The following is a 25,616-nucleotide window of genomic DNA, read 5'->3' on the forward strand; positions in this document are numbered from 1 at the left end:
AAAAGAAACACTCACACAGAGAAACCAAAGAGGGCTTATACATTGGGGAAGAAGGTATGGTCCAAAGTCCCCATCCACTAAATCAACCCTGATGAAACCCCACAAGCATCTGTTTCCAATTCATTTTGAAAGGAGAGTGTTTCTCAAGACCAAAAGACAATTGTCATTCTTAAGGCAATCCTGTGACTTGCAGTACAATGATCTCTGGTGTGAAACCATGATCCAGAAGAAAATAAGAGTTTTGAGGAAAATAGACTTTCTCTGTTTACTAACTATGTAGCCTATTTATTAATCCTTGTTTCACATTTCCCTAATTTGTAAAATAAGAACAATTCCAACCTCACAACATTTTTGTGAAATTAAAAATAAAAAAGGAAATAAAACAGGTAAAGCACTCTATATATGGTAGGAGGACACTGATTTCTTTTTCCACAGAAACGATGAAGAATTAGAGTTGCATTTTTGAAAGACTGACTTCTTGGTAAAATCTGTATTCCATGTGATCTCACAGTATTTTGACAGCTTAACTCTTCATGTACAGTAATTATAGTAAGTTATCAAGTAAAATAGGACCGACCAAAAATTCTATTAAACCATCCAAGAAAATATGATGTATAGTTTTCAGAATAAAGCCTTTGCATTATTCAAAATATCTGTATATAAAGTTTCATTTAGAGGGCATTTCCTGAAAAAAAAAAATAGAAAACTAATAATGCTTTCCTTTCTTGAGAGTATGAGTTTAAGATATTAAAGTAATGGAATACAAAGTGGCCAATGATACACTGCATCATTAAAGGTAAACATAAACCTGGTGGGGGTGAGGGGGGTTGAGGAGGGAATGTTCAAGAAATAGTTGAGATGCATTCTCAAAAATAATCTTGTGTACCAATAGTTACTAATTTTTCTTGAAATGAAAAGAGAAATATTCTATATGTTATACATTATGCTGCCCTTCAAATTTAAAACAAGTTCAAATGAATTTCAAAAACTAACTGCTTCTAATTTCAAAAATTTAAAAAATAAGTTATTTGTTATTCTTTATGTGAAAGTCAATAGCATACAGAACTTTCCAATTCTGCATTTTAGCAATGCTACCCTTATGTGTATCTTTGTACATAAAGACAAGAAAATCTGGAACTATCTGTAGAATGTTTATGCTGGTCATGAAAAGTAAAAATGATCAGTCTGAGGGGCCTCCCCAGTGGCGCAGCAGTTGAGCACTGGGTTGTGAAGCTGCCCGCAGCCTCTGCAGCGCTGGTTCGATCCCCAGCCACCTGGCGAGGGTCCCAATGGTGCGCAGACCTCTCCTCTCTTACCCGCTGCTCCCCTCAACAGTGTACTTCGTCACTCTGCCTGTTCTACTCTCCGCTCTGGCTCTGGTGAATTCTCTTACCCTCCCCCACCTCTGACTGTACCCAGTGCTTGTATAAATAAATAAATAAATCTTTAAAAAAAAATGATCAGTCTGAAATTGCAAAAGATGGTACAATCTACTTGGGGGTGGGTGGGCATTACAATGTACTCTAATGATGGTATATCATTTTTTTAAGTATTCAAAAAGTTTCACTGCTTTTTATTTAGCTAAATGTGCTAAAGGAAGGAGTCATTAGCTCTTCAGGGAGGGGTACAGAGCTTTTCTTCTCTTTTTACATCATTAGCTCTATACGTGCCTAAGGTATAAGACTTATTTACAAAAGGTTCATTAAATAAATGGATCCTACATTACTCAAATACTGGTGCATTTGATGAATAAGATATAAAATACCACATTTTATCACATCATTTGGATATTAAGTTTCTTGACTTAAGACAAAACGCATTATCAGTTCATCCATATCACTGTATCTCCTAACACATTACTAGTTGTCAATTCTGAATAGCCACTGTTAAATACTGTTCATGTTGGTTTTGTTTTTAATTGAGCTGGCTGAGAATCTGACTAATGGGCTCCAATCCAGCCCAAATGATTACATCAGTTGTGCCCACAGATACAAACTGTCTGAGTCTTCTTTGCTACTTGAAACAGACAGTTTTAAATATTTCTATTAAACAAAAAGAAAGTGGGATGCATTTTTAAGAACAAGTCAATATTAAAGATTTATCTGGGTGTTATTTTGGAGGACAGCAGGCAGAGAATCTTTGTGGGCTGGCAAATTTTAATACTCATCCAGAAGGTTGATTTACAATATCTTGATCACTGGAGTGTTCTGAAGTTTAATTGATTAATATTTATGAAATGCTCAAAGTGCAAAATTTCTCATACTTATGATGCAAATATGAAAATATTTATATCAAGGTTAGCACTTGCTATTTTGAATTCAATCCACAATTCACTAAGAATCAATATAAGCACATACCAGTAGAACACAGTTTGCATCAAATAAATACAGTATTTTCATAACAGTGAATTTAGACACATTTGTAAATAAAACTTAAACATTTCTTCATGAGAGTTGCTATTGTATCAATCAATTTCCCAGTTTTCAAACCTCGCCAAATAATTGTAGAATCAATTTTTAGAACATATAGTACACCCTTGAACAAGAAGAGGTTGTTCATGTATAGTAAGAAATTACCATTTAGAACTCTGCCCATACAAGCCTTACATTATGACCTTAATAATGCTAAGTATGAGTCTGTCACCACAGAAAGCATGGATTGACTGCATATTATGTGCCAAGCACTGTGTGTTCTACAGATGTTATTAATCTGCACGATGATCTTATCAGTTATTGTGATATATACACATTTACTATGCCTACTTTACAGAAAAAGCAATATAAATCACAAGTAAATTGCCCAATATTACTAAGAAAGCAAATGGCAGAGATGATTCAATTTAGGCTCAACCTCTTACTATCGCCTCATTGAGGTCATAGCAAAAGCCAGTTTTAATAAAAAACCCTTGATTTTGGAAAGAGGGAAAAAAATTGTAGTAACTCCACCAATAAAGCAGCTTAAAAGACAAAACAAAATTTCTACTCCAAATTTATCATTTAATCAACTTATATTGCATCTGATCCATAATAATATGAAAATTTCAAACAATTCACTCAATCTTAACTTCTAATTATAACACTGTTGGATCTTTTTCTAATATACTCATGGCATCTTTCGCTACTTGTAACAACTCTAGGTGGTAGGAAAAACAGGTATTACTTAATTCCCTATTGGATGACATGCTGTAAAAATGTTGAAACTCAAGATTCAGAAATTAGAAGACTGTTAAGGATACCAAAGCTGTTCAAATCTCCAATGCTTAGAACAGAGTTCAGCAAAGAGCAGGGGCTGAATGTACTCTGTGTAAGACGTTGTAATCAGTATTCTCTTTCCACACTATCATATGGCTCAAAGTATGACTTGGCGCAAGGTACACTGATTTTACACTCATAATCATGACAAGAAACTCATTCAAAATACATTATGCCCACTGGAAGAAATGAGTACACTTATTTTTATTAATAATATGACCCATCAAAAGAGTAGAACAATTTCTAAAAGTCAGGTGAATGATATAAAGCTAAAACATCAAGTTAACAGCTGTTTATCTGAAGTCATTTCCTTTAAAAGGCTATTTTATTTGAAGAATGGATCGTTACATTTTAGAGTGTTTTACTGGCCACAGAGGAGGGATTAAAATTTTCAGTCCTATATGAATGCTCTAAGGATGGAATGAGCTACTATTCTGAAAGTGCTCAGCACTGTGCCCTGCTCAAATTTTGATTTGATAAATTCAATTAAACAGAATTCAAAGTGACAAAATAAAATCTATACCCATACATCCCTTTAATTTCACACGATCTTGGCTTTCCAACAACAAACTTTATATAAGTGGTTCATTATTTAGATTAATTTTTAATGTTTTCATTATTCTTTATACTTTCATAACTGCATATATTATTAAAATTTTGGAAAAGTAGAAAGAAAAAAAAAGTCTATTACTCCAAAGCAGAGAAAACCCTCTGTTATTTGTTAATTTGTCATAATTGAAAAAGGAAAAAGATAAACAAAGATGAGGACAAAGGGAGAAAATTTTAAATCTATACTATCATGCCCCTTATACCTGAACTTTTGTCCCCAAATTTTACTCTAAACTGCAGGGCAGTTAACACAAAATGGGAAAATGTTAGTTTCACACTTTACACTATCAACAAGATTAAAATCATAGGGATGGTTCAGGAGATGAACTATTCTTGGAATTAAGATTTAACAGGAAGTTTCCCCCCAGGTTCCTAGTAACGAAGATTGCACACTATAAGGAACTATGTATTGAACTTTACCTTAGCTGAGTTGCAGTGTATCACACCATTTAACCAACTTAATAATGGGTTAATGGCATCAACACAAGTAAATATAAATTATGCTAATGCAATGTCTTTTGGTACACAGTGTTTTAAAGAGAACTTGATTCTGGAGTATACTTTTAAAGAACTGGGGAAATCTGAAAAGTCGTCTCTCTTAAAGGAGAGAGATGCTAGTTGCTTACAAAGTACTATCAGTATAATCCCTGGAATATGGTTTTTCTTTATTGCCAGTTGACTAGAGACCCACATATCCTAACTGACAAGAAAATGAAAATGTAAGGAGATTGCAAAGTAAAGCACCTAAATACACGCCATCCCCCTTCAAAGTACCATTGTAAATGTCAAATTCTCTCCAAAACTTATCCTGAAGATCCTCCTCTTTTAATTGAAAATAAATATTAATATTTAACTTCAAAATAATCTGGGGAGAACCGAATGAAGAGGTAATGATTAGGGAACAAGAGCTTTAATTATTAATGAAACAAAACTGGCTATGTTTTTACCATCATCAAAACTGGGTGATAAGTACATGGAGTTCATAATTAAATGTGAAAATGACAATCTAATGAAGTATCTAAGAAAGTCCTAACATTGTACCGTATTAGACTTAATGTACTCTTTATCATACACTTAATGAGCATATCAAAAAATATGTATACATTTTACATATTATATGTTTTTACAAATACATAAATAATTTACATATATAAATACACATGTATAATACAATTGCTTCTTTTAAACCAATTATAAGCTTAGAGACATTTACCAACATAATAAATTTAAAAATTAGAAAAATATATAGGTACCAATCTTTTTGACAGGATCAGTCTCCAATTTGGGCCCCAAGTAATTTCAAATAATAAAATGTGCCCCTCTATAAAAGGGTGTTGTTTCATGTTCTTTGTAACAGGTATCCAGCTCACTTAAAGGTATTATCAAATGATTAAAAAACAAATTTAAAAGAAGAGGGGCCTATTGTTTTTTTTCAGATTCACTAATCCACCTGGAAATGTTTCAGGTGAAAGAGACAGACAGAAAGACAAGCACACACACACACAAAGTTAACTACATAAAATTTGGAGTCGTAAATTTAAATTCCAACTCTGTCACTCCTATGGAATCCTATACAATTCCTTTGGTGACCCAATTTCCTCATCTTTGAAATGAGGGTAAAAGTAGTTATCTACCTCTTAGATATGTGAGTTAGTCTAGCTAGGACCTTTAAAGATTGGTGCATAGTAATAGCTAGGATAATAAACATAATAATCACAACAGTAATTGCTATTATTATTTTAGCTGACCTATAAGATGCTTATTCCAATGGTCCCTTATTGGATAATCAGGACTTTGTGCTGAGTTTAAATAAATCAACTCATAACTAATTCTCACCCATAGATTCAAAGGCCAAAGTGAGATTCATAAAACCTGAAAACAATTTCTTATTACCCCAAATTAAAATTAAAATAGGTATAAAAGAATGCTATCTAAATCCTGACTACTTCTGGTGCAAAATCATTGGCTCAAAATAACCATATTTATATTTTAAGTGGACAATAAATTTGAAGAAAAGGTCAATAAATCAATAATTTGATAACACATGGTCACTTTTTCTAAAGACAATTTAAATATCCTCTGAGTCTTCCAGATGAGTGATATTACTTTATAAGTTGATTTCTAGGTGCACAACTACATTGATTGTGTGAGTTGGGCATCCTACCCACCCCGTCCCCCCGCCTCGTCCCCCAAGATGAAAGTGCACAACTTGGGGGAAGTCAGAGAGAATGCTCTTGAAGGGAAAAGGTAGGGAAGTCACACTACACCATCATGAGGGTTGTAACTTGGCCAAGTCCTAAACTCTGACCAAGTTTCCTTCCAGGGTTTCTAGTCTTCCATGTCCCTGCCTCTTAATAATCAGAAAATAAACTGGAGGAATGCTCTTGTACATCAAGAGTCCTACTTTTAAAATGCCTGTATAAAAAACCCATTTGATGACTCTGAACAATTATTTGTCAGTAAAGAACAGATTCCACTGTGGAAATCCAGGTTGAGGTAACAGCTTCTTCATACTTCATAAAATCTTTCCAGGAAATGTTAGGATCATCCTTACAGTAAGTAGCCAGAAGAATAGTTTTAAATAGAAACATGGCTACAAAATTGCTACTTTTTGACCTCTCATGAATGAAGGATATCAGGTATCAACCTCCCCTGGCTTATCACCAAAGGCTGGGACCAATCCTCCCCTGGAGTGACCCAAGAGATTACCCATACTCTGACTTTTAGGATGCAACTACTTGCCCAAAAATATAGAGGTTATGTATTTGAGAGATCACAGAATCCTTATCCAAAGATGAGATGTTATGTTAAAAAGCAACAGGGCTCCGGGAAATCAAATACGATATCCATGCAGCAAGGTTTATGACTGGAGAAAATCAACTCATGAATATTTCTGAGGCATTTAGGAATTTTCAAGAAGGCTTAAAACTGCATGAAAAAGTAAATTATGAAGAAAAAAGATAAAAACAGTAGAAAAATTTAAACCATCTCAGGTGTAAATCTGAGTGGTCAAGCTAAAATTACTAAGACGAAAAAACAAAATTAATTAGGAAAAGACTAAAAATCCCAGAAAATAAGAAACCCACACTGTACACATATAAATGGGTAGATATAGATATACAATTTAACACCTGTCATCTATGATACAATAAATAAGCATTGGAGGTATGAATAAAAAGTATTTTTAAAATAAGCTCAGTTTTGGGCCTCCCCGGTGGCGCAGCGGTTGAACGCTGGGTTGCGAAGCTGCCCGCAGCCTCTACGGCGCCGGTTCCATCCCCGGCTGCTCCCCGGCCACCAGAGGAGGGTCCCACATGGCGCGCAGACCTCTCCTGCCGCCCACTGCTCCCCTCAGCAGTGTACTTCGGTCCTTCTGCCTGCTCTGCTCCCCGCTCTGGCTCTGGTGAATTCTCTCACCCTCCCGCGCTTCTGACTGTACCCAGTGCATGTATAAAACAAACAAACAAACAAACAAATAAATAAATAAATAAATAAATAAAAATAAAATAAAATAAGCTCAGTTTATATCATTTTAAAAGCGGAAATCTGTCTTAATAAGAAATATAAGACACAGTAATTGAGATGTAAAAATTAAAGTAACCAACGTTAAGAACTGGCAGGAAACAAAGAAAAGGTAAGTGTTTTTAAACTGTAATCCTACTGACTCACATCAGAACAGCCAAACTAATGACTATTAACTATTTCAAATGTTCCTCACTGGAGGCCACTCTTGCTGAATGTTCCTTGTGATTCCATCTGAGTTTCTCAAATTCACTTCAGAAGCCAGTGGGAAGCAAAGGGACTTCCAGCTAACATTAGCTGAATTTGTGTTATTTTCTGATTTTCCCCCAAAGTCATCATTCTTTCCTCTCATCACCAGCTCTCCTACCACTATATTTCATATGTCAGGGTTTTTTTATTATTTTTTTCTATAATTAAGCTCTTAAAAGCTACAGGTAAATTATGCTGAGATTTGACAAGTAAACACTGTGTCTTTCATAATATTTCAACAAGGTATCTACTAACAGCTACAAAAGAGTCCTTTTGTTCCAAAGACTCAATTCAATTCCACAAATATTTATTCAGGACCTATCATAAAGTGTTTTCAGGAAGGCTTTTCACTGGCTTTAAACCCTTGGCCCAGTTAGATGAGAGGAATAACAATTACTTAGAAGAAACTGGAATGCCAGGGTTTTATATTGGCTTGTTTCCTCAAATAGTAGTCTAACATTCTAAGTACACCTTAACTCCCAAACCACTGTTAGTTCACTTTAAAAAACCAACTTTTTGAATAACCATTATGGATCAAAGGTAGAGCACTTCCTAGAAAGCAGATAGCCCAGAGAGAACATAATACTTAATTTGCATATGCATTGACCACATGGTTCTGCTTCTAGGAACATAACTGGAAAATAATGAGTCAAATCATTTGTTCAAATCATCCAGCATCAGGGACCATTCTAGACACCTGAGATATGAGTGAAAATACAAGTAGAGATGGTTGGCCTTGTGGTGTATATAAGCAAGAGATTACTCAATTTTACTTAGTTCACCCAATAAAGATGTTTCTGAAACTCAGTGTATGAGTTAAAGTTTTCTCAGTGGAAATATATTCTAAATTACCAAAGAAAGTTCTACAGTATTAAATAAGCAATGCAATTGCTTCTTTTTCAAGAGAAAGGACCTTTGGGAAAACAGACATGTCAAAAAAGATGACATTCATAGTTATGTCTTTAAAAACATCAATTTTTTTGTACTTTAACTTTTAAGCACACTACAGAGTAGAACAAACAAAAAGCAAACTAGGATGAACTGAAACTTGCCAGAAATTGCTTCATGGAATTTTATTGAATATTTATAAGCATGATTTTTTTCAAACAGCTTTTTAAATACCTTAGTGAATTTGGGTACATAGAGAAAATATCAGACCAGTTTTTAATAAAGAGAAGTAGGAAAACAGAAAATAGTAATCATTTTTAAGCATATTATTTATTCAGTATAAAACTTCTGTAAATTTGCTAGATATATTTCATATGTAGCCTACCCAATAATAGATTGAAGTGTTGACTATCAAATGTAACAGTTTGTTCTACATCTCAATGCTTATTTCACCTGATTTTTCTCTTTAAATACACAGCAAAATACTAAAACCCGATGAATTTGTACTTTCCAAATTTAAAAAAGCAAAGAATCAGTATAATTCTTTTTTTTAAAGATTTATTTTTTATTTATACAAGAGCCGGGGTACAGGCCAGACGTGCATGAGGGCTAGAGGACTCACCAGAGACACAGCAGGGAACAGAACAGGCAGACTGACAAAACACACTGCTGAGGGGAGCAGCGGGCATGACAGGAGAGGTCTCTAGCGCCATATGGGACCCTTTCCAGCCAGGATTGAACCAGCACTGCAGAGGCTGTGGACAGCTTCACAGCATGGCGCTCAACCTCCTGCACCATCAGGGGAGGCCCGAATCAGTATAATTCTTTAAAAACTATAATCTAAATATTAATCTTAAGAATATTAACAAACATTATCAAAAGAAGTTCAAATATAAACATATATTTAAGTGGGGAAATTGCCAGGGCAAATGCATAAAAATGTTTAAAAAAAAAAAAAACAACAAAAAGTTAAAAGAATCCTAGATAACCAAGAGTAGAGGACTACTGATAGTGTGATAAATCCATGTACTCATTCTATTAAGATACTAGAAAGTAGTGCACTGGCCATTCTTTTATTTACAGGGTAGCTAAGGAGTTAGAAAAGCAATCTTATGAGTAATGACTAGATGGTCAGACAAACCCTGAAAGAATTTTGAGAACACAGAAATAATATATAAGTTGAATCTACAAAGATGGGATACATGATTAATCCCTCGAAGCAATGAAATCACTGACAAAAACAAGGTTCCATGGAATTGTTCTATACCGTCAACAAGAGTCTAATCTTTCTCACACCTAAAAGCACTTGTGTTAATGAAATCTAAACCAAGCCAAGAAGACAACTGCAAAATGTCTAAAAGGCAAGGGAATGGGAACCTTACATATCACATGGGATTTCATCATTATTTCCTGAGTGAAAAAGCATCTTTCAAACATGGGAATATTTGAGAAGTTTAAGAAAATCAAAATCATAACATAAAAACCTTTGTGCATATAACATACACATAATGAAGCAATTAAATTCAACTTAGGTGTGTAGTATTAAAACATTTAAGAACTTAAACATTACCATGCTTACATATCTGTTTCATTTATTAGATGTATAAGAATTCCTTAAGAACACAAAAAAGACTTATCAAGCAGGTAATTGTAGTAGTTAAAGGAAATGGGAAATCAAATATGTCACATTTAGAAATACAATTTAAAATGTTTGAAAGTACCTAAAGAATTGGATTCGTAAAGAATACTGGTAATTCTTCAAAGGTCCTTAAATGTGATTGTCAAAATCTGCCAGACTTAAAATATTTATTAACTGCACTATAAAATTAAAGGTAACATCTGAACCTGTAATGTTAATAACTGGAATAGTAAATTCTAAATTCAGTAAATATCTGAAAAGTCCTTCCTTCACACAAAAATTATCCCCAAGGGCACTGAACATTTTATATTTTAAGACGACATAAAGAGACAGAGTACCAAATGAAAAGAGCAAATAAAACCATGGGCAAGTTATGATGAGCATATTTACTGGTAGAAAAAAAAATCTGATAAGACATTCACCAAAATGTTAATTGCACTTAACTCTGTTGGAGACTTATCTGAATTTCTCACCTTTTCTGCAGTGAATGTGGCATATTAGTTCCCTGCTGCTCCTGTAATAAACTACCATAAATTTAGTGGCTTTAAAAAACACAAATTTATTCTCTTACAGGTCTGGAGATCAGAAGTATGAAATTATTTTCCATGGGCAAAGGCAAGGTGTGATTCCTTCTGAGAACACTAAAGGAAAATTTTTCTTGTCTTTTTCAGCTTCCAGCTTGACCCTTTCCTGCATCACTCCAACCTTTTGCTCTTGTTGTCATATCCTTACACCATGACTCTAATTCCTCACGTTTCCCTTTTTCAAGAAGCCCAGTAATCCCTGGCCCTTTGCCCATTTCTTCCATTTTCAATCAAAAACAGGAGATCAATTCCCTTTTGTGCCTGACATCCCTCCTGCTTTTCAGTCTCACCTATCTGTCTGACCTAACCAGGAAGATTCTCTACTTTTAAGGACTCACAGAGATTGGCTTGGGCCCATCTGGGACCCATCTCAAAATCCTTAATTACATCTTCAAAGTTGCTTCTGCCATCTAAAGTAACATTCACAGGCCCAGGGTTTAAGATATGGACATCTTTGCAGATAATTATTCAGCCTATCAAAGGTGGCAATTTTGTAATTTCCAAAATAAAAGGAAAACAAGTATTTAATTGAAGTATAAAAATTATCATTTTCCTTGTGAGGATAATTCTAAGCAGAAATAATTACACAAAATCAAGTTCCTTGTCAAGTGGTTTTAGAGTCATTGACTTGCATTTTATTTTTCAGAAGCTGGAATATTCAACATTATTATTTCTGATCCTTAATTCTCAACATTATTTCAACAGCATATTCATCAACAGAAACCAAGGGAACAGAAACAGGTATAACATATATTTGCTTTATCTAAGTTTTGTCTATGAACATCTTAAGAAAATACCACCTACAGACTACAGTTGTTATTGTGGGACAATACAATTTTTAAAAATTTCATTTTCTTAATTGCTCACTTATTTTTTAAAATATAAAACAAGTATTCTAAGTAATCAGAGGCATGTGTGTATGTATGTGTGTGTATGTGTTTCCACCCCAACCATGCTATATTTTATCTACAGTGTAGATTATAATATGATCCTATGATTATCTTGAAACTATGATAATGTCATCCCTCTGCATGTCAGAGTATTTTGCCTTTGTGATAGGTGCCAGGGATGTTAAGCCTCAAGGTAGGCCTTTCCCTATACCTATTTGAATTAATAAGAGTTGGATGAACTACCAGAATAAGAAAAAATATTTGTTGTTTGATTAAAAACACTACATATTTATCACAGTAACTTATTTTACATTGATTGGATGGAGAAAATTGAGCAAAAGTTACTAGATACTAAATTCCAAATGAGAGGTATTTAATTGGTTTAAGAAATCAATTCTAAATATTGGTTGTTTTTTCATCTTAGGTTATACAGAAACTTTTGGTCAAAAAGGATAACATTCTAACCAAAGAAGTTTTTTATTTGTTTTGTTTTTAGCTTGAGACTCGTTAGAAACATCACTTAAAGTGACATCGTTAATACATGCAATCTGCTAACTCTTTTTATGAGATAAATTCTAAATGTAATTCTGCTTTTATCTTTAAATGTGCATGCATTTTGAGCCTTTGAGAGTCTATTTCTAACATTCACTATGTTAATTACCAATACCTGGGGGGGAAATCTTGCCACCAATGAGAGAGACTGTGAAGTGGTGTCCTCTAAAATGACTAGAATTCTAGCTGACCACTAGCATATGAAGGCCAGGTAAGAGAAACCTTCCAAACTAAGGAATAACTGTAACTAATGTATAAGAAGTAATAACATACTGTCAAAGCTGAAGCATTTTAAAGTATTTTTAAGCCAACATAATAGAGCATTTCCCCCCAATACAAGCTGATAATTCCAAACTCTATACAGATATATAGACAATAGTCCTCTCTGTTCCTAAGATTAGCTAAAGTGAACAAAGTATAGGGGTGGGTTTAATTTTTACTTAGAAGTTATGTGATTTGGGGTAAATGATTTAACCTCTCTGGCCCTTAGTTTCCTTATCCAAATGGAGATAAATGACTATTGCAAAGAGCAAGTTAGAGATGAAAAGATGACAAATGAAAAGAAGCTGAGATATAGACAGGCATTACAGAGTAATATCAAGAAGGATTTGCTTCTGGGGGCTCCCTTCTGTGGGCCATTATTACCTTAAGACCATGGAATTATGTAAACCAAAACCCAGATAACGTGCAAAGAGGTCTGCTCCACTTGTAATAAATAAATAAATAGATAAATAAATAGATAAATACCTCCTAAACCTCTCTTCACTCATATTCATTACTTATCGAGTAGGGACATTCCTGCCTGACTCAATTCACAGGTCAGGGCTTCACCACCACTGATTGTTTCTGGCCCCAAGTGCCACTGACCTCATAATCCCACAAGCCTTGCAAATTGTACCCTTGCAGGTCGACTCACCACACTGATTTACAGCCATCACCACAGCTTAACTGCCACTTCTTCCCCAATCATTCTCCCTACTCTTTCTGGCCTCTGACAAAGGCAAAAGCTAGATCAGTTTGCCCTAGAACATTGCTTCGTGATCAAGCAGTCTTGTCTTGACCTCTGGTGTTACTATTCTGAGGATCTAACTGAATTCACCAATCACATAAGTATAATTCTGTTGGTCACACAAGTTCTTACTTGCAGCTTTATATATCAAGATATAGACCAAATTGTCAATCAGTTAAGTTACCTGAAATATAATTCAAGCACCTGAACTCTCTCTGGGTATAGTTATCCATTCAAAACACGGTGATAGTTCCATAATTATCCAGCAGTTATTATATCATTAGTATGACTGATTTAGACAACCAAGAAAAGGTTTTGATTTTTTGGCATGTTCAATATTGACAATTTGAAAATCTTTATAAACTTTTTTAACCTAATGGTTCAATCTTTATTAATGATTAGTGGAAAATATTTTGCTTCTTTAGGAAGTTAGAAATTTACATCAACATAAATAAAGCTGAATAAAACCCGCAAACAAAATATTCTTAAAGTCAACTGAAACCTTTTACCAAAGACTTATCAAAGAGTATATGGATTTTACATTTGAATAAATTGCTGTTTTATTTTATGTGGAAATTTTTTTTTGTCAGTGATTCATCACACTGATTATATTCAGATTCTTTTTATTCCACTGTTTATGAAAAAGTAAATAGATATTTATTTCACATATTTAAAACTCTTTTATTTGGATCTTATCAGCATTATTTTGTGACTATGTAAACTGAAGCAAGTTTCAGCCTTCTCAAGTATAAAATTTCATATTTCCACCAACCTGAATCAAAAAAGGTAACATATAATATTTTTTTCTTTTTTACCAAAATAAGTTAGTTAAATTTACTGGTAATAAAATGGTAAACAAAAACATTCTCTAAACCACAAAGCTTCAGACTATCAAAAATACCATTTGCTATGTACATTCATATCTCTTGCTCATATTTTCACTATCACACTCACATTTCATTCATTTCATGATACATATGTGAAAAAAAAAGTTCTGACAATAGGGAGAAAGGCAATCAAATATTCTTGACATTGTGCCAAAATAGAAAGAGTGAATTCAAAAAGTTCCTCATTGATCAATGGCTTAGTCAGAATAGAAGCCAATGAACCAATGAAGGGTACAGGATTTTTTTTTTCCACTAAACTAAGTTGGACAAAAATCCTGCAAGATTGCATATTTTAAAATCTAATCTTTGTATTTGCCAACATTGCTAAGCTGCTCTATCAACTGTCTAGTTTTAGTCAAATAAAACCTTTTTGCAACTTTGGAAGAGACTTCTATGCAGGAAACTGCAAATTTGGACAGGCATAATTGTGTCTCGATATGTAGTGTTTTTATGCCTATTCTTACCTTTATAACATTCTAAATTATGTGATATTGCATAATGGCCATGGTGACCTTGCCATTGAAGTCTTTGTTTATTTAATTTTCTGGTTTTTGTGTGAGACTAGAAAGACAGAGTAGGAAACGACATAATGTGGGTTTCTCTGCTGCCAACTAACTTCAAGTGGTGCTGTCATTATCGGTTTTTAATGGTACAAAAATATTTGGTTGACAGTATGAGAGGGATTCCTGGGGGAAATTTCACATATTCTTGTGCATGGAAAAGAAATTTAAATATATGTGAACAAAATAACCATTTTCTCCGCATCTAAATTTTTTCAATAGAAGGAGAAAAATTGGTGTTTTTCCCCTTGTTGTTTTGTGTTGCTCTAATATATTACAATATTAAGGAAATATTTAAGAAACTGAAATCTCATTTTCTTTTTTCTTTTAAAGATTTATTTATTTATACAAGAACCAGGGTACAGGCCAGATGTGCAGGAGGGTGAGAGGATTCATCAGAGACAGAGCGGGGAACAGAACAGGCAGGCTGATGAAACACACTGCTGAGGGGAGCAGCCGGCCCTACAGGAGATGTCTGCTGCGCCATGTGAGATTCTCGCTGGCCAGCCAGGATTGAACCCGCACTGCAGAGGCTGTGGACAGCTTCACAGTGCGGTGCTAAACCACCTGTGCCACCAGGGAGGCCCTGAAATCTCATTTTCAAGAATAATATTGGGGAAATTAAATCAAGTACTATCTTTAGAAACATTCTCTATTTTTACCTGTCTTCACATTCTGGTGAAAGATGAATCAAGGTGACTATCAGAGGTCAGAGGTCAAAAAGATTAGTTACCCCCAGCACACAGAAACAAAGTAAACAAACATACAAATAAAACAATGAATTCATACATCATCAATTCCTTCCAACTGTATTTTAACCATTACTAATCAATATGAGATCAGCCCTACTATTGACCTCTTAATCATCTTACAGTTTCTTAGTATACAGACTGAGAGGTCATTCAATGATTCCAGTCTAACATACACACACACACACACACACACAACTCTTTCATGCTATTATAGATTCCAATTTTCTTTAACAGATGGATGAAAATTACTGTCTGAAGTGGTATAAATGTTTTATAATGGGGCATGGACTTCCAAGAAAAGTAAGTGGTAGTTTGTGAAAGGATTTGTGCTTGGCTTAGTAAAATAGCTAAATCAATTATTTCTCAATAAATAGCCTCTCATCCCAACATAACACCTCTGTATGTGCACAGACAACTGTATTATATTACCTATTCATCAGATATAACAATTTAGCGAACAACCCCTTGATATCCACCTAAGTTATTTCCAAGTGCCTTCATGCTCATACCAAGGGCTAATTTGCAAAGGAATTTTGATTTTGGTCTTCAGGACCAGAACTGAGAATCACTATGTTGCTAAATGTTGTACCTTTAGACATATTTTTATTTCCCCTTGCTATCAAATGAAATATAACTGGAGTTACACTTATAATTGAAAACGAATTCAATCAACCTCTTGTCAAAAATAATAAAAAGCAATGAAGATACATGTTACTTTTACCAGCTCAGTGTTTTTCACTTAGCAATAATCAAATTACGGAACTCTGAGGGGATGAGATTTGAAAGGCAATTTCAAAATGCAGCCATTCCTAAGATTTTCCTTGTTACAGAGGACAGAGATAAAATAATATCACCTGGGCCTTATACCCATATTGTTCTTTTACTACTACACGTTTAAGTATATATTACAATGAGAATAAGATAATAAAGTATATATTTCTTTTGTTAACAAGACGGTATGTTAGAAAAGTGTTAGCATGACAATAATCCTATTTATTCGCACTTATTTACTAAGCAGCATGTTTAATCTTTTATATGCATTATCTTTAATCCTCAAAGAAATCTTAAATAACTCACAACCATATATTTATAGGCTACAAATTTAGGTTGTCTAAGAAAGTCATTAACTCATTCACACACAAATTGAGGAGGACCTACATACAATCTTCTCACCATAAAAACAGAAAGAAAACACCATTGAAGATTGGATGAAATAGATGTGGTATAATCCCACTATGGAACACTATTCAATCATAAGAAAAGATGAAATTTTACAGCAGAATGGAAGAAGTTTGAGGGAATTATGTGTAATAAAACAAGTCATAAGGACAGACAAATATTGGAATTTACATACATGGTCTGACAAAGTAAAATGCTTTAAAACACTAGAGGTCACTTATAAACAAAGCGAAGCTCCTCAGTTTAAGAGAGAGGGTGAGGGGGAAGAGTCGATGGGGCTACAAGGGATGGTGGGGGGGGGGATTTTCCTGGAGAGAAAGAAACTAACTCTAAAATCAAAGTTTCATCCCCATTAATAGTTATAATGGAAATCTGGTGATGTGGAACAAATAGCCTTCAAGTGTGAGACAACTTAGTCATCAAGTACAGGGCAAGTTTTCAAACTGTATTAATAGCTTTCCAGGTCCACCCAAATTCCCAACCTCACTCCACAGACACACACACTATAGTTTTTACAGAAAATTATTTCAATCCTGGCTCTAAAGACCCAAATTAACTCTATTTATCAAAATGTCAATCATACCATTCTTCCAATCCAAAAGTTACAAGGATTAATGACTAACTCCGCAGAATCAAAGGGTATTCTCTTTGTAAAACTTAAATAGTACACACCTATAAGAAAAAGCTTCCAGTTCTGTGTACTGATGAAAAATTATAAAGCAGAGTTTTTTTCTTTTGGATTATGGGATAGGATACATAATGACACCCTACTTTTTGCAGTCTACAATATAAAATATGAAACAATACTTCAGAATCTTGAGGCTGTGAATTAGGCTTTTAAAAATGTTTCAGAACACATTTAGATAGGTAATATACTTTTATGTCTTACACATATATAGATATATAGAAAACCATTATACATCAAGATACAGTTCTATTATACAATAAAGAAATCTAAACTTTAAAATATATAGTAGTAAAGTTATATCACTTAAAAATCACTAAAATAAAATAAATGACAAATCCTACATGTCATCATTAAATCAGGAATCAATAAACATACAACTATAAACATGTGAGCTATAATATTAGATGAATAATTATGTACCTAAGACACAAAGGTGACCACTAGTTTAAAAGGATTTTGTTGGTCCACTTATGTTGGGTTGGACAAGCAGTAATTATTTCCAGCTTTCTCAATCTAATAGTATAGGGGCTAAAACTAAGAATAAAGGTAAAAATGGCGTACGTTGGTTAAAAAAAAGTTTATAGTTAGGAAAGTGAAACAATTATAAGCAAAGCAAAACTGCTCTCAAACCAAGATACTAACCTTTGTTATCCCTTTAGTAAAGTGTCATCTATAAAATCTCATTCTGTAGCTTCTCTGGTGACATAAATGACTTTGCAAAGTGAACCTCTATGCCAGGAGTCTTATTAGTGTTATTACTCCATTTAAGTAAATTTAAAAGGAAAACATGAGTTGTCTTTCTAATAAGAGCCGGAATGAACAGACAGACAGTTGTATTAATTGCATTCTACATTCCTAAATTAATACTGTTTGCTTAAAAAAAAAAAAAACAAAAAAACAAATACTGTGTGTGTGTGTGTGTGTGTGTGTGTGTGTGTTTATCTAGACAGGCAGAAAAATCTCACAGATAGATGATAAGGTATGAAACCAAACTTATTCTTCCCTTGAAATACTATCTCCTTCTTCAAAACAATCCCTTCCTAGTCTATATATTCAAGTTTCATTGCAGAAAGTAATGAAGCAACAGTATTTCAATTACTTTTTTTACACCCTCTACTAACTAAAAGAACATATGTCTTTATAAACAAGCAAGCTTCAAGGTTACATGGTAACAAAGTAAAGAAAAAAGCATAATGTAAATAAAACCTTGGACCAACACTTCCAAAAAAGAGGGTATTAATAATCTCTTATATATTCATAATTTGTTACATACAAAGTAGCATAGCTAAATTTTTTAATTCTTCAGCTAAATAATCAGTATTTACTTAGGGTCACATCTATCTAAAAATATTTTTGTTGAATTCCCATTAGAAATGTTCAGTACGATCATGTCTGCACTTTCTGAATCTACGAAATTCAAGCAAACTTACCCTAAATTCTAAATTAACAACAACAACTTAAAGATGAGTTACTCAGGGGCAGAATGTCTTATTTAGTCCTGCACAACTCAACTGCTCATCCCACAGAAAATGTCCCATGAAATAAACTGAATTGTCAGCTAATATTTCCTAAGATTTTAGTTTGATATTTGCTCACAGTGAGGAACTAGCAAACATATTGGATGTAACCCCCCCCTTAACACATTATAAAAACATTGACGAAGGAGGAGTCAGAAAATCAGAAGACCCTTCTGTTAAAAGCTCAACAAGATTCCTATCTACATAGTAAATTGTTAATGACTTTAAACTCTCAGTTCTCTCTCCTCTCTTCTCCTCCTCTCTCTCTCTCCCCCACCCCGCCCCCAGCAACACACCTTTCCCCCTCTCCCTTTCTATCACCTGCACGCCTGTCCTGCTTCCTCACAGGTGATATCTTTAGAAAACACTTCAAGAAAACCTGAAATAAAACTGTCCTCCTTGCACTTGTTTAACTCCACCCTGACTGACTGTCTCTGCCATTCTGTTGTCATAAATTAAAGAGATACCTGCTGCCCTGTGATGGATATTCAACCCTCCTAACCTTGTTTCTGCTGGGTGATAATGTATCACAAGAGAGATGTCACAAAGAAGATAGTCAGAGAGGCAGGCAGGCAGGAAATTCCCTTTCCAGACTCACCATCTAGTAGATATTTAATTACAGTATTTTTACATAAATAACTCTCAAGTTCACATCTCTTAATCTAACTCTCACTTTGCCATAACTTGTTAAGAAAAGTGTAGCTATGATCTTTACCTCAGCTATCCCAAACAGCAAAACATCAAATTTTTCTTTTACAGGGCCTCCCTGGTGGCACAAGGGGTTTAGTCTCAGTACTACCTAGCTATCACCAGCCACTATGGCATGAGTTCTATCCCTGGCCAGGGAGCTAACCCACATGACACAGCAGACCTCTCCTGTCTCTCCCGCTGCTCCCTTCAGCAGTGTATTTCAGCAGATCTACCTATTCTGCTCCCCACTCTGTCTCTAGTAAATCCTCTCACCCTCCCTGCACCTCTGGCCTATACACCAGTTCTTGGATGCATAAATAAATTAAAATAAAGCTTTGCAAAAATTATTTTAGAGACAGAAGACCTACTAGAGTAAATTTAAAAAAAGAAAGAGGAGAAGGAGGATTTCCTCTAGAAATCAATCCCAGAGCTGATAATTTTCTCTTTCCAGTATTCTTCCAAGTCTCTTTTCCAGAGTTATGCCTCAGGTCTCAACTAGTCCATGACTGAACTCCAGTTTTCTCTCTGCCATAATATTTTTGGTATTCTAAAACATTCTCCACACAGCAAATCCATCTTTCAAATGTCCTTGGTTTGATATCTGTGTCAAAGATTACTGAGGCTTACATCTATCTGAGTTCATTTTAACTTCAAGGCCTTTTCATAATTGTACTGTCTCTATATACCTTATTCATTACCTAAGTCCTGCTGTGCTCCATAGGTGCTTGTTTGGCTTTCTCCTTATGCATTCATATCCCCGCCTCCATATAACATCCCTTATGGTAGCTACTGAGATAAGTGGAATTCATTCTCCATTCAATATCAATGTCCCAAATCTCTTAAACCATACATGTCTCTCCCTATCCTATTGCGTGCGTGCGTGTGTGTGTGTGTGTGTGTGTGTGTTAGGTTTAATGCAAGTTGAAGACAAAGCCTCTGGATATTAATTTGACCCAATTTGAATATTCCCTGCAACTCTTTTATTTGTTCTAGAATTTAGGTTCAGTTAAAATTCTATACAACTGCACTAGCTCACTGAGAAATTTTATTACACATTGTTTATATGCTTATCCAGGATTGCTTTTTAATAAACTGGACTGCAGCCTGCAGGAGATTGTTAGAGATTATAATTTCCAGTTAGGAAACTTTCAATGCCTAGGAAAGTGCTCTTATTCACCTGTAAGAGACATTCCATAATCTTGGTGATGAGGCACACGGTATGACTTGTAACAGAATCAGACAAAATTTGCCATTTACAACAAGAAGCTGAAAAAAACTGATTTCAGTGAAACATAAATGTCACTCCACCATGGGTACCTTGGCGGTGAGCATGGTGTGGTAATATACATCTGAGACGTGTGAACTGACGCCACTTAATCATATACAGTGTCAAATACTAAAGTAAAAACTAATTTCTAAAAAGAAAGAAAAAATGTCACTCCATTCAATAAACAAAAATCTCTGGCACTCATTGTTATCTTAGTCTGGCCTCCAGAACTTTTACAACTTGGTAAATTAGCGAGTTTTCTCTTGGGATTTTTCTACTACCTTTGTGATCAAAGCCACAATTCACACCACTCAGTTTAGCAAACTCTCTTTCAAATAGTTTAAAGAAAGCAAGTCATGTTTATTCAGGTGATCATCAGAAGGCAAGTACTGGCCAGTTCTCTAGGGTTGAAATTTATCACCTTTAGAACCTGACTCCACCCCCTAATCCTGGCTATTTATACTAAGAAGATCGGTGCCATGGTTCCCTCTGCCTTTCCACTTTTTATCACCTCCTTCCATGCAACATTCCTCTGGACAGCTACAGAGAGAACCTGAAATTCGGAACTGCACCGCTAACAGTGGCCTGACCCAGGATAACGGCACTTTCTAAACCTGCCTTTGGTGGCCGCTGTCCAGAGTCCCACAGCTCGAACGTAAGGGCACAGTCATCCTTAGGGTGCTCCTGGGAAGTAACCCCACCATCTAAAAGCCCGAACGCCCCTCACCCCCCACTTCAAGGCCCCACTTTCAGCGCTCCAGGAAGAAAAGAAGTTTCAACTTTCAGACTGTACCGCTGCAAAACGCGTTCCTGTATTCACAAAGAGGTGGCACTAAAAGATGTCAAGGAGGTGGGCAGCTGTGGCCCGCTCAGTTGTTTCCACAGCTGTGTCAATCACCCTCTCTTAAAGCTTATTTGGCAGGTGAGAAATTCCGAATTTCCACATCACTCCAGGAACGCCTCAGCATCAACCTGAGCTGGGAAAGGGTCTGAAGAGGAAGGGAGTGGTGCTGAAACCGTGCAGAGCCTGTGGGGACGGGAGGGCGGGGGTGGGGTGGGGGGGAGCTCCGGTGCAGGAAGAAGGATTCCGGTGCCAGGAATGAGCCGGTCCAGGTCCAGAGAAAAGAAAGAGCCGGGAAAGCTTAAGTGGAGGGAGAGGCAAGATACCTGGCAATGTCCTGAGAGGGGTGGAAACCGGGGAAGAGACGCAGGCCGAAGGAAGACCGAGAAATACATGAAGATGGGGCGAGGGCACAACTATGAGTGCGGGGTGCGGACGTCCGGCCCCCCGCCGGTGCCCAACCCCCGCCGGAGTGCGGGCGAGGCGGGCTGGGGGCCGAGTCCCTGGCGCGGGAAAGTTGGCGCGGGGCGCGGGGCGCGGGGCGCGGGGCGCGGGGCGCGGGGCGCGGGGCGCGGGGCGCGGGGCGCGGGGCGCGGGGCGCGGGGCGCGGGGCGCGGGGCGCGGGCGGGCAGTGCGCCCAGCGCGCCGGGGAGGCGCCGGCTCCAGCCGCGCTGCGCCTTACCTTCTGGTCGACGATGGAGCAAGCCATCTCGCGGACGTGCGCCAGGCTGTAGTCCCCGGACGAGTCCTGCAGCAGCAGCACCGGCTCGCGGCTCAGGCCGATCTGCAGATGGAACGAGATGCCCCCGGCCGGCGCCGCGACGGAAGCCAGGAACGGCGCGGGCCCTGGCCCCGACCCAGGCACCAGCGCGGCGGCCGCAGCGGCTGCGGCGGCCGCCACGGGCAGCAGCGGGCTGGGCGGCCGCAGGGCCGGAGGGGCGCTCATCGCTCGGCGGAGCGCGCGCGGGCCGCGGGGCCGGGCAGCCGAGGGCGGCGGTCGACGGCGCGACAGCCGAAAAGTTTTGCTGCCGCGGGGCCAGGAGCTTCTTTCTCCCGGAGCTGAGGCGGAAAATAAAAACTTTCCGGAAAAGTCCCCGCGCGGGGGGAGCGGAGGGGGAGCCTGGCGAGGGGAGGGGGAGGAAGATGGCCGAGGCGGGAGGGCTGCGCCGCCGGGAGCGCGGGCGCCGCGCGGGGGAGGCGCCGCCGCCGAGGAGCAGCCGCCGCGGCGCGCCTGGAGGGACGGGGCGGCGGGTCAGCGCGGCCCGGGCGCCGGCGGGGGCGGGGAAGGGGGCGCGAGGGGCGGGGAAGGGGAGCTGGGGGCGGGCGCTCGGAGACACCACCCGGCGGTGGCCGCCGCCGCAGGAGGCGCGGGAGGCGCGGCCGCAGTGGCCGCAGGGTGCCCGGGCGCTGCCCGCTGCGCTCGGACTCCGGGGCTGAGCCTCTCCGAGCCGGACAGGACCCAGCGGCGGGGTTCAAGCAGCCTCTGGGGGCTCGCCCGTCCTCTCCCCAGGAGGACTCTCGTCTCCCCTGGACTGCGGCCCGCCCGAGGAGGGGAGGGGCCGGGACGCGCCTCCTCCAACCCGCTGCCCCGGGCCGCAACCTTCCCGGTGCCCGCGGTGCCCGCCGCCTCCTGCAAAGGCCCGAGGACTGCGCGCTCCTGCCCGCGAGGTGACCCGAAAATAGAGGGTCCTCGGGTGCCCACGTGCATCCCAGCACCTTCTAAGAGCCCTCGGGTTTGTTGTCACAGTGGGGAGTCAGTCCACGGAGAGGTGTTTAAAACTGCCTCTACTTTTCTTGCCTCTCTGACACGCCCTGGTAGCCACCCCCCAACGTCTGCTCCACCGCAGCGCCCAAGACTCCACACACAGGTGGCTGAAATCAGGGTAGTCTCTTTGGAAAGAAAAGGCATTGTCTACAGAAAGGCAGGAAGAACGTCTGGTGCGGCCTCTTTCCCTTTACCTTTTTCTCTGTCTGTAGCTTCTACTGCTGGAGCCTCAGAAACTGTTTCTTCCTCTTCTGTCACTCCAAAGTCTGCTTTGGAGAAGTGGAGCTCCCAGCTCCACCCAGCGCCACTACCACCACTAGCACCACCTTGGAGGTGATTTATTTTCTAGAGTTGTTTTTTGTTGTTGCTATTGTTATTTGGGGGAAATGCTTCCTAGTGTTTGGAGATGAATTCTAATCTTCCACCAGGGCAGGCTTCGAGAGTGTGTAGTTGTGCAAGGGCCCAGCCCACGCTCAATGTAATACCCTTCCACAATGGTCTCCTGCCATCCTCTTGGCAATAGGATAATTCTGTTCATTTTGGTATGGGCCAGGCAAATTATGTTGCCATTCCTGCTACTCACTTCCCTAGTCCTTCTCCTTACACAAGCACATACAGATCACACACAGAAACACACACACCCAAGAAAACCATTATGTATGTTTTATTTTGTAGTCAGTTACATTTTGTTTTATTTTATTCTATTCTATTTTTACTTGTTTGGCTGCTTATTTATTTATCTAGTCATCACCTCTGTTCCTGGCCCATGACAGCAATCAAGGTAGTTTGCTCATGAAGCCATTTTCTCAGGGAAACTAATGGAACTTTCAGTGTCCCCAATGACACCGTAAAATTTGCTGTTCTAGAAAGCATTTGAATTTGTTCTCCCTGGATTTGATGGTATGATGAATTCTACTTGTGCGCACTGGCATTTTCCTTGCTTACTTCACTTATGAAGTAGTTCTCTTTATCCATGGTAGAGTGTCGTTTCCTAGTGTACCAAATTCAGCTAAACTAAGAGGATTGTGGAATTATTCTTGATGCAGTGCCCTCTAAATTCTCTAGGGGGGTTTTTAATGCCAAAAAATGTATTACAGTTTCTTTTAAAGTTGGAATAAAGTAAATATTCCAACAATTTCCTATTACCAGAAAAATAGTTTGCTGGTAAGTTTATAGAAGATTTACAAAAATCTAGTATTGCCTGAGATTCAGGAAAACTGAAGACATTTGTGCTTTGTGGATACTACAACAATGTGGAGGACTTCTCTCTGCCACATACTATATTGGCACCAGGTATACAGCTGTGAAGGTCGATGAGGCCCTGTCACAATAGATCATGTTCAAAAAGGGGTGGGGGGAAGGGGAGTAGGAAAACAGTAGATAAGATTATTTCTGACAACCATTATTTTAATAAATAAGAATAGTGTCATGGTGACAAAAGTGACTTTGGGGAAAGATGAAGAACTTTGAATTAGGGATGAAAGAAAATTTCACTGAGTTTATATCTGAGCCAAAACCTGGATGATGGCAAGGAGTGGGGAATAGCCTTAAGAAGATCAGAGTGAATCATACCCTGATAGACATAGGAAATAGTTCAAAATCTTGAAATCTATGGTAAAGGGTTTTTATTCTATTCTTTGGGGCCTGCCAAACATTGAAAGGTTTTAGCCGAGGAAGTAATAAGATTCAATAAGTGTTTTTCAAAACATCACTCTTAGCTACTGTGTCTAAGAGAAAAGAGTCAAAGAGGAGATATCAGGTAGGGTGGAAGACTTGCTGCAGTCCAGTCTAGTAACATTCATGGTTTTAGATGACTATGGCTGGAGTAGAGATACTAAGAAATGGAGAGATGCAGGTTATATTTAAGAGGCAGAATGAAGGTCTTCTGGTGAAAGAGAATAGGGGAGGTATGAAAGAAAGACTCCTAAGTCTCTGAGCAAATAGGCCTGATAGTGTTGCTGATGACTGAAAGAGAGAAGATAGAGAGGAAGCAAACTTGGGGTAAAATAAAATTTCTGCTCTGATCATACAGAATTTGAGATGCCATTAGACATTCAACTTAGAAATTACAAGTAGAACTGTGTATTTGTGTTCAGAGCTCAAGAGAGAGAGGAAGACCAGAAATACATTTGGAAATCATAGGCATGGAGAAGATGTTTCAAAGTAAAATTAAATGAGATCTCTAGAGAAAGAGGGCCTCTAGTATTTCATGCTACTAGCTTTTTAAATTCACAGTACAAATTAGCATTTAAAGGCACAGAGAAGACCTTTACAGTT

At 37.9% G+C, this 25,616-nt stretch overlaps 1 protein-coding gene across 2 annotated transcripts in view; it reads right to left on the reverse strand.

The window, feature by feature from the left end:
* Positions 1 to 22,821, reverse strand: part of PRKD1 (protein kinase D1) — a 274,255-nt gene extending 251,434 nt beyond the window's left edge. For both annotated transcript variants that reach the window (XM_037503168.2, XM_037503169.2), the window contains exon 1: positions 22,257 to 22,821. In XM_037503168.2, coding sequence (XP_037359065.2) covers positions 22,257 to 22,520 — 264 coding nt within the window. In that variant the 5' untranslated portion in view covers positions 22,521 to 22,821. The remainder of the gene's footprint in view (positions 1 to 22,256) is intronic.
* Between the last annotated feature and the right edge of the window lie 2,795 nt (positions 22,822 to 25,616).

This window comes from Talpa occidentalis, unplaced genomic scaffold, assembly GCF_014898055.3.
Source record: "Talpa occidentalis isolate TD23 unplaced genomic scaffold, MPIMG_talOcc4v2.1 talOcc4.11, whole genome shotgun sequence".
In the NCBI taxonomy this organism is placed as follows: Eukaryota; Metazoa; Chordata; class Mammalia; order Eulipotyphla; family Talpidae; genus Talpa; species Talpa occidentalis.